The sequence below is a fragment of the Piliocolobus tephrosceles genome, chromosome 11, assembly GCF_002776525.5.
Source record: "Piliocolobus tephrosceles isolate RC106 chromosome 11, ASM277652v3, whole genome shotgun sequence".
Classification (NCBI taxonomy): domain Eukaryota; kingdom Metazoa; phylum Chordata; class Mammalia; order Primates; family Cercopithecidae; genus Piliocolobus; species Piliocolobus tephrosceles.
In genome coordinates this window covers 113,337,014-113,353,219 of record NC_045444.1, presented here as the reverse complement: position 1 = coordinate 113,353,219, position 16,206 = coordinate 113,337,014, and the positions used below count along the sequence as shown (strand labels likewise).

General features: G+C 40.4%; 1 protein-coding gene across 11 annotated transcripts in view; it reads right to left on the bottom strand.

Annotated features, from left to right (window-relative positions):
- Positions 1 to 16,206, bottom strand: part of RHBDD1 (rhomboid domain containing 1) — a 202,319-nt gene that overhangs the window by 160,369 nt on the left and 25,744 nt on the right. For all 11 annotated transcript variants that reach the window (XM_023193836.1, XM_023193833.1, XM_023193835.1 and 8 more), the window contains exons 2-3: positions 11,707 to 12,229; positions 9,496 to 9,628 (exon numbers count right to left, since the gene is read on the bottom strand). In XM_023193836.1, coding sequence (XP_023049604.1) covers positions 9,496 to 9,628; positions 11,707 to 12,139 — 566 coding nt within the window. In that variant the 5' untranslated portion in view covers positions 12,140 to 12,229. The remainder of the gene's footprint in view (positions 1 to 9,495; positions 9,629 to 11,706; positions 12,230 to 16,206) is intronic.

Here is a 16,206-nt window from a genome sequence, read left to right as displayed (position 1 = left end):
AATTCTTAGTTTTAATTTCCAATATGGTAAATATTAATATACACAATCCATATAAACCAAAACTCTTTGGGGTCCTCAACAATTTTCAAGACTCTAAACAGGTTTTATGACCAAAAGTTTGAGAACCACTAGTTCAGAGTATGAATTTAGGGGCCTGATTGCAGAAACGTAAATACTGGCTATCCAATGGACTAGCTGATATTTAAGTAGCTACAATAAGTTAACTTCCTGTGCTTCAGTTTCTTCATCTCTTCAGTGGTAGAAATAATAATTTCTTCTTCACAAAGTAGGTGTAAGAATGATATGAGATATAGATGTAAAGAGCTTAAATGGTTTTTGGCATGTAGGAAGTTCCCAATACACCAGTCATTCCTATTACGGTCCATGAACTGTCACTGGGCCTTGGAAATGCCTCTCCTGTGAGGCTGCTCTTTTCGATTCTCTCAGTCACTGCACTAGTTCTAGCCTTCAGTTTCTTCTCTTATCTATGTCAACAGTGTAAATGGACACCTGCCACCAATTCTGCAAATCTTTATACTATTCCTGGCCTCCTGTCCTAAACCACATATTAATTCATGGCTTTTCCTTCTCAGAAACCAAAGCCGTGTATGTCCATTCTGACTACAAGCACCGTCTAAATTTATTAACCTGCCATCCAAAGCCCTTTATGATTTAGTCTTTTCTCTATGGTTTTGCTTCTTCCCAACTTGGAGTTTATAAAATGTACCATGAAGAACATTTGTTCTGTAGATTGCTTCACGCTAGTGCTAAAACAAAACAGTGCTATCGTCAAACAAATTTGGGAAACTAATTGGCAAATCCGATTTCCATCTTGCAGTCTTTTCAGAATCCTTCACATGTTCATGTGCACTGTGCCTTTGCAGGAACACAGAACATCACATGAGCTGAAGTTTACTGACCAGGAAGCCCTGTTTCAGGATACAGCTCAAGGAACCGGTGGTCAAAAGGACACATCTGAAGGAACACCACTAGCTTTATGTCCCAGCATTTGTGGATAGATTGTGATTTCATAAATTTGCCAGGCTTCCTAGTATTTGTTCTTTCTCTTCTCCTTTCATAGAGCAGTCTGTCTCATCATCTGCCCTATTATTTCCAAACACTCAATATACATACCCCTCTCCTCTGCAAAGCGTCCTGATTTCTCAAATCAGAGTTACTTTCCTTTTCTGTTCCTCTACTTTTATTGAACTAACATTCCCACCTTCTGTTTTGGGTGGGTAGTTGGTGTTTCTTTTGCTAAACTGTGAAGTCTCTATGGGTAGGGAAATAGTGTATTGATTTAGGTCAACATTTAACAAGGATCTCAAAAGCACAGGCACATGAGGGAATAAACATTCTTTTTTACTAAAGATTTAATTCAACATTGTTCAAGATTGCTACCTCCTTACATTTGAGTGAGATACCAAGTTCTAAAACGATGAGATATCACTCCACCTTATAATGGAAAGAATAAAGTTAAAATACTTGAGAGAGGTCATAAAACAATCTAGCAAGCCATTTCAAGCCAAACAGCAACCATGGAAACAACTGATGCTCTTTAACTTATGTCCATTCAACAACAAATATTTACTAAGTGCCTAGTTTGGGTCAGGCAGATGGTTAAGATACAAAGGTAAATTAGAAACCGTCCCTAAAGAAGCTCATAGCCTAGAAAGAAAGTGAAAAACACAGAAAAATTATGATGGAGGAAGTGCTTATGGTAGATAAATCTACAAACACTATAGAAGCAAAGACAAAGAAGTAATTAACACTGCCTGGAGGAATCAGGGAAAGTAGCACACAACAGATACTGTGTGATTTGGGTTTTGAATAACCAGGAATTCACAAGGAGAGAATAAAAGGCATGCCAGGGAGAGGGAAGAGAGGCGCGCACACACACAGGCCGAGACACATGTGATTGGCATTCTGAGTTTGAATTTCCACCACTTCCTATTTTTTGTTTATGCTGTAGTAGGCTGAATAATGGTTCCCCAAAAGACATCTACATCTAAATCCCTGGAACTGATGAATGTAACCATATATGGCAAGGATTTAGCAAGTGAGATTAAGTTAAGGATCTTGAGGTGCAGAGATCATCCAGGATTACCAGGGTGACTCCTAAATGCCATCACACGTGTCCTGATGAGAAAGTGACAGAGGGATATTTGACACAGATAGAAAAGGAGAAGCCCACGTGACCTTGGACACAGAGATGGAGCGATGCAGCCCCAAGCCAAGGAATGCCAGCAGCCACCAGGAGCTGGAAGGAGTAAGGAATAGTTTCTCCCCTACGAATTGCTCTAGGGTCTAGGGGGAACTCCACCTGACAACACCAACTGTAGAAGGAATTTGTGTTATTTAAAACCCCCAAGTTTGTGGTACTTTGTTACAGCAACAATAAGAAACTATTAAAGATGCTGTCCACTATCTGCTTCTAATAGCATTTCCTGACATCCACAGAGAACACTGGAGTAGGCTCACGCTCTGTGTCCCCGAAGCCTACCTCCTATAGTCATCCTAGGTAATGTCACTATCCATGCAGATAATCTTCCCGATATGACTTGGCTCTGTGTCCCCACCCAAATCTCATTTTGAATCATAATCTGAATATACTCCTCATGTGTCAAGGGGGGTCCTGGTGGGAGGTGAGTGGAACATGGGTGCAGTTTCCCCCAAGCTGTTCTCATGACAGTGAGTTATCAAGAGATCTGGTTGTTTGATAAGTGTCTGGTACTTCCCCTGTGCTCTCTCTCACACCTGCCACCATGTAGGACGACCTTGAATCACCTCCACCTTTTGCCATAATTGTAAGTTTCCTGAGGCCTCCTCAGCCATGGGGAGCTGTGAGTTAATTAAACCTCTTTGGTGTATAAATTATCCAGTCTCAGATATTCTTTACAGCAGTGTGAAAACAGACCCACCCAATATCTTAAATTCACAACCCCTTGAACACCTCCTTGACTCCCACAACCTTTTCTTCTCCCATGTCTCAATTTCATACCACCATAGACATGCTCAGGGCCATGTCACCAGCAAAACCAACTCCAGCATCCTCTCCTCTGACTACCAGTTCCTATTCTCACAGCTTTCTCAGTTTTCAAACTTGACAAAACCTCCTATCTCTTAATTCCTCCATTATCCTGCAGTCTACAAGGTTCTTCAGCTCCATGACTTTCCCTTCCCCAGAGTCATCACTACACCAACCCCCTCTCAACAGAAACATGCAGATTTGCCAAGAAGCTCATGAGGCATCATGTCCCTCACTTGCCTGGGCTCCTTCAGGGCTATGGGAGGGGTCCCAGCAACATGTTCACATGGTCATATTTCTTTTATACTTGTGAAAGTGAGATATCTTAACCACAACCTACTAAAACTGCTGTCTCTTTCCACTCTACCTCTCCCTCTGTCACATTTCCTCCCATATCAGTTGTCACTGGGGTAGCCGCAGGCATTTTTGGGATTCAGCTAAAGGGACGTTGAGTTGAGGATACATTTGGTTTGGGTTCAGCATGGTAAATTTATGTGGTTTGTGGTCATTTCTGTGCATAGCTGAGTCACCGCCAGTCTTTACAGTGCAAAAATGGCTTCCAGAAATACTCTTAATGCCCACTGTGCATTTGTAACCCAGATGATAACAGGATATGCAAGAGCAGCGGTCCCAGAGCACTCTCAAGGGTCCTATGGCAGCTGGCACTTGCAGTAAAGTCATCATGCTGGAATCAGGATCCAGTGTCTGGAAAAATCTTCCAATCACCAAGCATGTAAAACTGTAAGAAGAGGATTCACTTCTCATTCACATAGTCAAAACTGAAACTAGAGGCTCTCCCACATCAGGAACATCTATGATAATGCAGTATATGCAATTATAAATGTACCATTTTCCTTTCCTTTTTGGAGAAACCTGCAAACTAACTTTATCAGAATTCCTAAGTTTATAATTCTCAAACAAAATTATATGCAAATCACATCAAAAAGTATAAACAAATAATCAGTAGGACTTTGGCTTTCTGACAATTAATGAAGAAGAATGCATCACAAGAACATTAATAAAGTACTTAAATTACTTGCTGATTTAAGAACAAAGTATATCAATGAAGAAAACTATAAACCTGCACTTTGCCACTAAAGGTCAATGACAACATTCAATTCAATTCAAAAAACATTTGATATTGATCACTTTACAAAAAAAAAAAAAAAACTTGAAAAGTACTGAAATTTTACAGCTTGATTGTAAAAAGAACCTTGATACAGGCTTTCCAAAGTTGGACAGTGATTCTAAAAATTTACATGATGACCTGTGAAGAAAGCTCTTCTAAACTCTTAATAATAGAAAACTAATTTTGAGCCACCATGATGTTCTCTCTATGGAAATACTATTACCAGATTATTTTCATATGAAAAAAGAGATCAAAAAGCATGCAGCAAAACCTGTGGGGGAAAATATTACAGAGGTATGTCAGGGAATTAATATTATATTATTTTTATGGATTTCATGTTTATAATATTTGTCAGCTCTTAAAATTTTATGAACTGTCTTTCCCTTTCTCCTTTAAAATTTTTACTTTTTTGTGTAGTTTTGTACCTTTTTCCTAAGGAGAACCCACAAAACCAAACAAGCTTGAAGTCTGTAAAACTAAGATCAGCCTTTGACAAACGTTCATCTTCCTCAATTCCTTGCCTTGGGGTCTTAACCCCCAACTCCGGATTAATCTCATCAAACACGTGTAAAAAGAATAACCAATGAGAAAGTCATCCTTTATAAGTCTCCCTAAAATAAACAATCCAGACAAGGATAACCACTGATCTATACAAAAACCATAAGACAAAAAGTTACTGGAAACAAGTTATCTGTATGGTGTCCAAGTGTCACCTCATATAGTACTTGCTAATTCCAAAGGGATAAATGTGCCCTTATAATGGAGACGACCTTAACCAAGTAATTAAACTTATAATTCCTAACAGAGGAGCCACCTAGCATGTATGTCCTTCCTGATGTAATGAAACATGTATCATCCCTATGGAGTATTATTGCCAAAAAAGAGCCAGTTTAATCTGAATCTAATTAAGCCTTTAGACCTAACTTTCAGTTTCCAGAAATGCAAGGGATAGAGGGACAAGTTAAACAAGCCCCAAAGGAAACAAGGAGACGAGTCTAGAGTGTGGGATATTCTAGAAAACAAGAGATCTGATATCTTTAAAATGTCAATTTCATGGAAAAGTAAAAAGGTAGGAAGACCGTCTTAGAATACAAGAATAAATAAATATAATAATCAAAGGTAATATGTGAATTTTGGATCCTGGTTCTCCTTGGGCCACAACAAGTTATTAAAGACATTTTGAACACTAGGAGAATCTGAACATGAACCAATTACTAAACAACATTAAAGAATTACTGTTAATTTTCCTTTGCATGACAACAGTAATGTGGTTTTGCAAAATTATATTTTTATGTTTAAGAGATGCCTGCTGAAGTTTTTAGGGGTGAAGTTACTATGTTTACAACTTACTGTCAAATGGTGCATCAACTTTTCTTTATGTTTGAAAATTTATAAATTTATAAATATTTTTGAAAATAAAAAATTGAAACAAGTAGAAAAATAAATTGAAAATAAAATTTAAATTGAAAAATAAGTAAATTGAAAATCTGTATAATAAAAAATGGAAACAAGTAAAAAAAATATATTTTTATCTCATTTGATCAATCTAGCCAAAGAGTTTTTAGTTGGGTCAAAGTAATTTTATTCTTGTCAAATATTAGCAATGAAACAGTATCTAAAGCCTAGGGGGTAATGCTTTCAGCTGCCATATTTTACCAAATACAGTGGATCCTTGAACAACATGGGTGGGAACTATGCAGGTCCACTTACATGAGGATTTTCTTCCACCTCTGCTACCCATGAGACAATAAGACCAACTCCTTCTCCTCTTCCTCCTCCCTCCTCTATGTGAAGATGATGAGGATAAAGACCTTTATAATGATCCACTTCCACTTAACAAATAGTGCATACATTTTCTCTTCCTTATGATGATCTTAAAAACATTTTATTTTCTCTAGCTTACTGTAACAATACAGTATATAATACATATAACATACAAAATGTGTGTGTATGTTATCGGTAAAGCCTTACCAGTTTTTGGGTAGGTTGGCTTACCAGTCAACAGTAGGTTATTGACAGTTAAGTCTTGGGAGTGTCAAAAATTATACACGAATTTTCAACTACATGGGGGCTCAGCACTCCTAACCCCCAAGTTGTTCAAGGGTCAACTGTAATACCCCAGGGTCCAAATGCAGCCAAGGCTTGCTTATTTAGTGTTTAAGAGTGGCTTATGGGCATTTTTAGACTGCTCTCATTAAGGATGAAAAAAGTCAGGTAGGAGCAAAGGAAAGTAGGGAGTGGAAGTCAAACAAACAAAAGTAAATAACAGCTGATTTATTAATTTCAGAAAGAAAAAGCAATTAGTTATGATTCTATTTAGGAACAGTGTACACATCCAGAGATTTACTTCGTAATAAAAGGGTTGAGTACTTCTTATTGTTTACAAAGAGGTCATTCACATATGACTCCTTAAAACTGACTTATTAAACAGAGAAGGTAAGTAATATCCCATTTCACAGGTGAGGAAAATGAAGCTCAGAAAGGCGATGTACCTTGCCCGAGATCCCATGGCCAGTATGTGGGCCTGGCCCCCTCACATTCAACCGCTCTCCTCTAGCACAGTTGCTGAGTGGCTCATTTACTCTGGGTGATGTTCACGATTCTCCACTTTGGTTTTCTGTCTAGATGGCCTAAGGCTCAGGTGAGAACACACAGAGGTCCATAATCTGGCTAGAAGGTAAAATCAGGGAACATATCCCCCTTCTTTCCATCAACAGAATCTTGGGGGTAGGAGGTGGGAAGGAACAGGAGCCCAGTCTAGCAAGGAGGCACCAGAGGTGGACTGCACATCTCCCTCCTTGGACGCCTCTTCAGACACTATCACCTATCAGGGTCCCAGGACATGAAGGAAAATGGAAAGCCACGTGTGAAGCAGAGCAACCTCTGAAGTAAATACACACAGAGACTGTGAGAAGCAAAAGCACCACGTGAATGAGTGAGATTGCTTCACTCTGGCATCAAGTCCACACCCCTCATACTCCTCACAATGCCTATTTGGAGTGGCTTTCCTTCATGAAACTCTGTAACTGTAACCACGGAAATTACTAATTCCGTGGCTTTCATAAAACACAGAGGTCCACCAAATGTTTGCTTTGGCAGATTTTTTTTTCCTCCCAAAGGGCAGCCCATACAGTCCTGCAATAAAGCAAGCTTTGTTGTAAAGATTTACAGTGTTTTCCCAATGAAAATTCTAATTGACAACCATCAGGCAAATAACAATGCATTGCAAAGAGAGCTCCAGTTTCACCCATTCTTCCAAGATCCGTCTCAAAGAAGCATTCACTGCTTAGGTTTCCTGGACCAGTGTTTAGTGTAGTCTTTATTTGGATACATGCATAAGTAGATGCTTGTATATTAGAAGTTTATCATTCAAAGCAGTCAAATCTTAAAAATCAAAAGACTTCAAGTTCAAAGACAGGAAATTTCATTTACTTCCCAAGCTCAGAATTACCGGTCCCTCCACACAGAATATGCATATGACACAAAAACGCAACCATGCCTTTTCCATGTAAGTTGGGGGAACCCTAAAAAGTGAAATGCATAAAAAGCTCTTCAGAAATAGTTGCATAAGAATATCAAATGCACTGTTATTCAATGGATTCATCACAGGATAAAAGTTCAAATAGCAGAGGGAGTGATTTTCATATGAATGCTGGGTGTTGCCAGTTACATACAAGAGCCTATCATTGACACAGAGAACCAAGTCACATCAAGCAAGTCAGAGGAGCAGTGAGTGACAAGGTATAGAGAGGGCTGTTCAGATAAGGGACAGACATTACTGGATGCTTTTTCAAAGAAAACTTTGAAGATTTTGTTAGACTTTCTTCGTGGAACTGTCAAAAGTAGCAATGCAATTGTAAATGAGTGGTACTCAGGGGCCACATCACTGCCATTTATAGGCCAGCTGCCAGGGGCTGCCCGTGATGGGAAATTAGCATTAAAGAAGGACCCGGAGTTACCGGGCTGACACACAGCCCAATGAGAATACTCTCGCATAAGGTAAGACACCCAGCACAGTCACACAAATCAAAACCAAAATAAAAACTGTCTGTAAAGAACAGTAGCAAACAGAAATCTTCCTTCTTTCTGAACCTTCCTGAATCTCACCCTTCGCCAACGTCCAGTCCCACAGTAAAAACAAACATCATGTATTTCCAGTTGCACAAGACAGATTAAGGAAAGTGAAGCTGGTGGAAGAGGCGGACAAATAACACAACTTATCCTCCTTTTTCTAAACAAAAAGCAGAGAAAGGAACCAAAGGAAGAAACTGCAGCATGAATAGGCAGGAGCCCCAGACAGGAGTCAGGGGGCCTGAATCCTCATGAGGCTGGTGTCTACCACAAACTGTTTGTTGACAAGTCTCTTAACCCTCCGAATTTCCAAGTGCTTCTCTGTAAGGGAAAAAATTCACCTAGATCAGCAGTTCTGAAACTGCACTTCCTGGAGCTCCAGGGTTTTGTGGAGGTGCCTCCTCTGAGGAAGCCACAGCAACATGGGAGTACGGTGAAAGGGGCCCCATGCCACCTCTCAACCCAAAAGACTTCAGAGCTGATCCATTTCACATTTTGAGTGTCAAGTGAAGCCTTTTGTTTAAAAAGTTCTATTACCAAGACAAATGACAGCTAAAATGGCTTAAAAGCATTAGATCTGCCGGGCGCGGTGGCTCATGCCTGTAATCTCAGCACTTTGGGAGGCCAAGGTGGGCAGATCACGAGGTCAAGAGATGGAGACCATCATGGCCAACATGGTGAAACCCCGTCTCTACTAAAAATACAAAAATTAACTGGGCGTGGTGGCGGGAGCCTGTAATCCCAGCTACTTGGGAGGCTGAGGCGGGAGAATTGCTTGAACCGGGGAGGTGGAGGTTGCAGTGAGCTGAGATCACGCCACTGCACTCCAACCTGGGTAACAGAGTGAGACTCCATCTCAGAAACAGACAAAAAAAAAAAAAGCATTAGATCAACATATCTTATAGCTTTTTAGTCTTTATAGTTATATGGTTTCTATGTGCTTCTTTGGAATATTGCTTTCAGAATTAACCAGCTGATTGGCCAGTTAATATTGATCCTCATATCTGTATAACAGTTTCTCCTAGTCAAAAAATGAGGAATCTGCAACTCAGTTAGGACAAGTAACCCACAATTATACAGCTCAATAGTTAACAAGATTTAAACCCAGAAATGTCTGACATTAAAACCATTAAGCTTGATTCTGTCCTAAGAGGTAAAGAATAAACCTCTCTCTGGAAAACAAGTGGTTTCCTCGTTATTATTGCAATTTTTTTTCTCCATGGAACATCAGGTTCTTCAACTGTATTCCCTAAAAGAAAACACTTACCCTGGTGAGAATAAATGAATAGCCACAAGTTCGACCCAACAAGCAAATCTGTTCGGTACAGGAAAGCCCAAAATGTTGACAAAGCCTCCAGGGCAATAATGGTTGTTAAGGACTTTCAAAGCAAACAAAACTCCTAAAAGAGAATGAAGAACATGCAAATATTAACAATCCAAAAGTAGGAGTATCAACATTTACAAAGAAAGCCAATTAAAAGTGAAAATGATTATTCGATTACATCCAACTTTGTGCTTTAAAACATACCCTATTCCTTAAAGTCCTGCGTTCGGTAAAAAGACAACGTTAAAGGCAGTCACGCCTTTGATGTTTCCAAATATAGAAGTTCATATTGGTGTTCAGTATGCTACTAAATACATTATACCTAACATGTGAATAAAATACTATCATTGGTATTAAATGCCAGTGAACTGTACACTATAAAATAGTTATGCTATATAAATTTTAACTCAATAAAAAACACCTGTAATTTGTATTTTTCTAACCTCTATGGAAAAACATGTTGAAGGCAGGGCATATATTCTTTCTTCTCCCACAATTAGATGCATAAGGATACATCTTGGAAGGAAAGGGGAAGGATGTCAGGAAAAGCAGAAGGAATGATTAGATTTCCTTGTTTCAGGACTACTTCTCTCCTCCCCTTCACATTCTAATATTTAGAACACCTAATTTAAATCCTGCTGGAAATTTTGGTCCCACGAAATATCTGTAAAAAGGAACTAGTGACAAAGAAGGCGAGAGACAATGCATCATACAGCTAATATGCAGACTGGGTTCAAATCCCAGCTCCATTGCTTCCTAGCTGGGTAACCCGGTGCTAGTGACTTCACTTCTCTGGGTCTTGGCTTCCTCATCTATAAAATCAGGACAATCCCTCAACAGTCCGCAGGTGGTCAGAAAAAAAAAAATTTAAATAAAAAAAGTAAAATAAAATCAAGGCCGGGCACAGTGGCTCACGCCTGTAATCCCAGCACTTTGGGAGGCCAAGGTGGGTGGATCCCAAGGTCAAGAGATAGAGATCAGCCTGGCCAGCATGGTGAAACCCCGTCTCTACTAAAAATACAAAAATTTGCTGGGCGTGGTGACACGTGCCTTGTAGTCCCACCTACTCGGGAGGCTGAGGCAGGAGAATCGCTTGAACCTGGGAGGCGGAGGTTGTAGTGAGCCGAGATCACGCCACTGCCCTCCAGCCTGGCGCCAGAGTGAGACTCCGTCTCAAAAAAATTAATAAATAATAAAATAAAATCAAGACAATCCCATCTCCACATGGATCTGCTGTATAAATTAAATTGGTTAGGTTATGCAGAGTGACTATCATGGCTCCTAAAACAGGGCCAGCATGCCATACCAGGGTGTGGTGCATTTATTAACAAAATCATCCAGAGGCATATGCAGGACAGTTCTCCAGGTGGACTTGGACCTATGTAGTTCTCCCCCTCCTTTCTCGCTTGTGGTTCTCAAGAATAACTGTGGAAATATGCTGGAAATTCAACACCCTGAGATAAAAGGGGGGCTAGCTGAAACAGCCTAATCCTCTCCCCGAATAGGATGTCTTTCAAAGCTTTGCCCAGTGATTCATGTGATTCCCAGGTTTGTACCTGGCTGCCTCTTCGGAGTTCCTTCTCTGCATGAAAGGAGCACACACAGTCAAGACTTCAACAGCCCTGGGCAGCTTTTTGAGCCTTGAAGGACGGGCTCACAATGAATCCTAGGCTCCTGTTGTCCCTTGCTGCCTAACTGTAAATACTAAATCTGCCTCATGTAACTTGTTGCAGATGAGCGTGCTCTAACCAGGTGCAGACAAGTTGGTAACCAGAGACAGCACACTGAGCCTACTTCCCAAGCACAGTCACCTTTTTTGAGACCTCCCTATTACAAATACATCTGTGGATCTTTCTGTGACCCTACCATATGGAGCTGGTGCATATTTCCAATACTATGTCTTCTACAAAACCACCTCCCAGCAGGTCCTAGTGCAGACTGTCTAGAAGTGAATGATGCAGCATAATGTAAAATGGCAAAAACTAGTCCCTGCATGCTCCAGCCTCCTCTTCAAGATGCAAAGCATCAGCAGCCATTAACCACTCAGAATTTGGTTCCTCTCACCAACTAGGGACCCACACTTCATAAAATGACAGCAGCCACACCTCCCTTGCTTCCTTTATGCATGCAACCTCAAAATTTTGTCTCCCTTACCTGAGAAACCTACAGCACAGCTCCTTTTGAAGTCAGGTTCATCCATAAATTCGGCAACAGCAAATTGCAAGAGCAGGTATACCACTCCAGTAAGTACAGAAAATGTGGTGATAACATAGGCAAACCATCTACTTCCCAGTCTTCTTTCTAGATGTATTCCTTTCCAGAGCATGGATGCCATATTGAAATACAAATGCCAATCATCAGCATGGTGAAGGGGAGAGAGCAGTAAACGCTGCCAGTCTTTTTGCTGGCAACACTTCTCCACACTAAGGCAGGAGCTGTACAGTGGCTTCTGAGGGTTCAAGAAGAACCAGATGTTGAGGGCCAAAGTTGCTAGGGTGACAGGTGGAATATTGCTGATCCCAACATTGAAGATTTGAGAAAGGAGTAAAATAAGCCCAGTATTTATCCCTCTTGATCTTCGTTGCATGGCCAGATATGAGGGAAATAGCTCAGCAATGGGAAAACGTGGTCAGGTAGTCAGTTTTAGGTATCTAGGGAGATACATAGACAGCTGAACCTAAAACACAAAATGCATGTGAAAAACCATCAATTAAGAATTAGTACACATATAAGACATACTCACTTCAAGACAGACTCCCATGAGGTAAATGCTACCACTCATTCTAACAGAAATATTTATGTTCAACATCTTCTAGAGTAATATCTAGGATGCTGACTGACACCCTTCCTTCATTTTACATTCTAGAATAGAAATTTTATCCCAAATCCCAATGCATCAGTTAATGGACTGTTTTCTCTGACAAACACGTCACGAAATTAACTTGACTTCCTTATAAACAAACATGTAACCTCACGAAAAACCTACAAAGATAGTGTGCAAGCATTAAATGATTTCTACTCAGAATCCTAGCCAGGATTCTTTACCCCCTCCATTTTTTTCAAAGAAATATTTGATTTTGATATGTTAGAATGAGTTTGCTCCAAAGTTTTTAAACATCAAGAAGCAAGTTTGAAGACACAAGCATCCATTATCTTGAATCTCAATTTCCATGCTGCCAGATACCAATGGTCTGACGTCTACTTTCACAACAACTTCAGCTTTTCGTTACCTCCTCTACAAGCCAAATCCTGGGTTGATACACAGTCCTTGATTTTAAGAGGCTCACTTTCCACCGAGAAATAAACCAACAGCGGCCACATGATGTTCTAACTGCAGTGAGAGAGGGAACCCAGAGCACAGGCACAAACGCAGCCTGAGGTGGTCATCTAACTATGAGAACTATGAGATCTAACATTAACCCCAAATCAAGGGTGATATTGGTGATCCCAACAATATGATTTGGGGTTAATGACAATGAGAAGTTCCATGGCTTACTAGCCCGCTTCTCCACCCCGCTGGACCTGGGCTGGCATTGTGACATGCTTTGGCTAACAGAATGTGGAGGAAGGGATACTACACGAGCTCCCAGCCTACGCCTCAAGATGATTTATAGGCTTCTCTCTTGAAACCCTCTCAAGCAACCATGTGAACGTTAGGCCAGTGTGCTGAGTAATGAAAGAAAGGTACAGACTGCAGTCACCCTGAAGGTCCTTGCCACTGGTCAGCTACTACTCCAGAGGTGAAGCTGTCTAACTGACCACAGGTATACAAGTGAGTCCAGTTGAGCCCAGCCTAATTTGCTGACCCACAAAACAGTGAGCTAAATAAATGGTACTTGGTTTACTTCACTGAGCTTTGGAGTGGTTTGTTATGCAACAATTACAACTAATACAGAAGGTACTGCCTTTGGGGAGTGCTATGGTTTAGGTGTTTGTCCCTCCAAAACCTCATGTTGAATGAATGAACGAATGAGTGTATTTATTTGTTTAGAGCCCGAATCTCACTCTGTAGTCCAGGCTGAAGTGCAATGGCATGATCTTGGCTCACTGCAACCTCCACCTCCGGGTTCAAATGATTCTTATGCCTTAGCCTCCCAAGTAGCTGGGATTACAGGCAAGTGCCACCATGCCTGGCTATTTTTAGTAGAGACTGGGTGTCACCATATTGGTCAGGCTGGTCTTGAGCTCCTGACCTCAGGTGATATGTCTGCCTCAGCCTCCCAAAGTGCTGGGATTATAGGCAAGGAGCCACTACGCCCGGCCTCATGTTGAAATCCGATCCCCAGTATTGGAGTAGAACCTAATGGGAGGTGTTTGAGTGGGTCATGGGGGAGTATCCCTCATGAAAAGATGAATGCCCTCCCTGGGGTCAGGGGTGAGTGAGTTCTCACTCTTATTAGTTCCTGCCAGTGCTGATTGTTAAAAGAGACTGGCACCTCCCCACTCCCTTGCTTCCTCTCTCACCACATGATCTCTGTACCTGCTAGCTCCCCTTCACCTTTCACCGCAAACGGAAGTGGCCTGAGGCCCCCACCAGATGCTCAATCTTGAACTTTAAGCCAGAAGAACTGTGAGCTAAATAGACCTCTTTTCTTTATACATTACTCAGACTCAGGTATTTATAGCAACCCTAAATGGACTAAGACAGGGAGAAATTGGTTTATGCTCATGGGAAGAAGCTAGTAAGGGACAAGGTGCAGGCAGAGACACAGATAAATAAAAAGGATGAAGTGCTTGGAGGCAAGAGCCTTTTCCTCTTAACAGAAAGAAAAGAAAAATAGGTGTAGCTATGGATATTAAATAGATTAGGTGCAAAATGTTGAAAAAGTTCTCATCTAATGGTTTCTGTTTTCTCCATGGAGATTAATTGGCCCCCAACCAAACAGGTAACTCACTCTTATACCCTAAGGACTCTAACGGCACAGTGGACAATGCATGAGCTTTAGAGTTAAAAAAAAAAAAAAAAAAAAGGCAGGATTCTCCTATCTTCCAGCTCTGTGACTTGGGGCAAATCATTTAAACTTTCTGAACTTCAATTTCTTCACTTTAAGAATCATAAAACCTCCTTCCTAGGATTACTGTAACATGCTTGGAACAAAAGAGCTGCAGAATAAACAGTAGTTACTACTTTCATTTCTATAAAGTAAACTTACTTACGTGAGAATTAATTCCTTTGCAAATGATAACATCCTAAAAAGACTCAAATGTGTGTGGGCATATACACACATACAATTAGCCATATACCTATACATGCGCGCACACACACATTATTGGCACAACCCCATGTATTAGCACAACCCAAGTTTCTATATTGTTATTATTGTAGCTCTGTAGCATTCTTATGAACTAGAGAATTTAATGAAATTTAAACTGAAATGCTCCCAAATAACTCTGGATAAATGACCTATGTTTTTCACATTAGAACTCAAGTCAATTTTCAAATCTTTTCCTACTGTGACTTTTTTGTAATTCTCCTAAATTTATCAACATGTGTGTACACGTGTGCACACATACACATAAATATGTATATTATATATATCAAACATTGTTACCTTTAATAGGAACAATGAAAAAACTGGCCTTGATCATTGATCAGTAAATAATCAGCTTACAAGAAATCACAAAATAAACCCTTCAATATCATTGCCAAGAGTGTCTTATGATGCTGGGCTTTATGTAGCAGAAAATCAAAACTAATTACACCTTTGCTCAAGAAAAACTTGCCCCTCAATTACAATCATTAGTAATGAAGAATATAGATAAAAGGACAGAATTCCCAGTCTTACTTTACACTGTGTCCCAGGCTCTGATTGCACTTTCCTAAGTTACTTCTGGCCAGATGAAAAGGTGTCTTTGTGTCTGCATCCCTTCGCACCTCCCAGCTCTCCACTGTTGACTGCTCCTGCTTCCATGGGACACAGCTTGCTTTCCTGAGGCTTCACTCCTCCTTTCAACCCGTTTCTCTGCTGTTCGCTTCTCCTCTATCCCTACTGTCTCCTGCACACACTAAAGGGCTTCTTCCACTTTCATGATTTTTGTAATTCTTTTTATCAGGATGATGCCCAAATTTCTATTTTTCAGCTTTGATTTCTCAGCAGGTTCCAGGGACATAATCTTAGAGGAAAATATAGTTTGCTTGCTGTCTTGGTTTCTGAGAACTGAATTATCCTTTCTCACAGAACAATGATTCATCCATTCCTTCTTTCACTCATGTATTTAATAAATATTTATCAAGTGCCATATGCATGCCAGTCCCTGTGCCAGGCACTGGAGGTACAGCAAATAACAAAACACTTATCTTCCCAGCCTTTAAATGGCCTACTCATACTTGTTGAAGGAATAAAAATATTGTCCACAGGAAATCAAAAGAGAAGTAAAATTGTGTGGCTTTGCTTCTCCATAAATGCATACTTAATGCCAAAGGAGCTATAGCCATAGCCAGTGTGAGAAGTGCATATCTCTTGGGCTCCACCTTTGTAAACAAAGGCCATCAGAGTCCCAGTGTAGGTAGAACATACGTTTTGAGTCTTAAGTAGTAGGAAAGACAAATCAGTCCCAGTTCGTAACAACTGTAGAGCAGTTTCCTTCCTAATGTTACCAAGTCAGCCATCTAAGGTGAGGGATGCAGCCTGTCCAAAGACAACTTAGAAAATC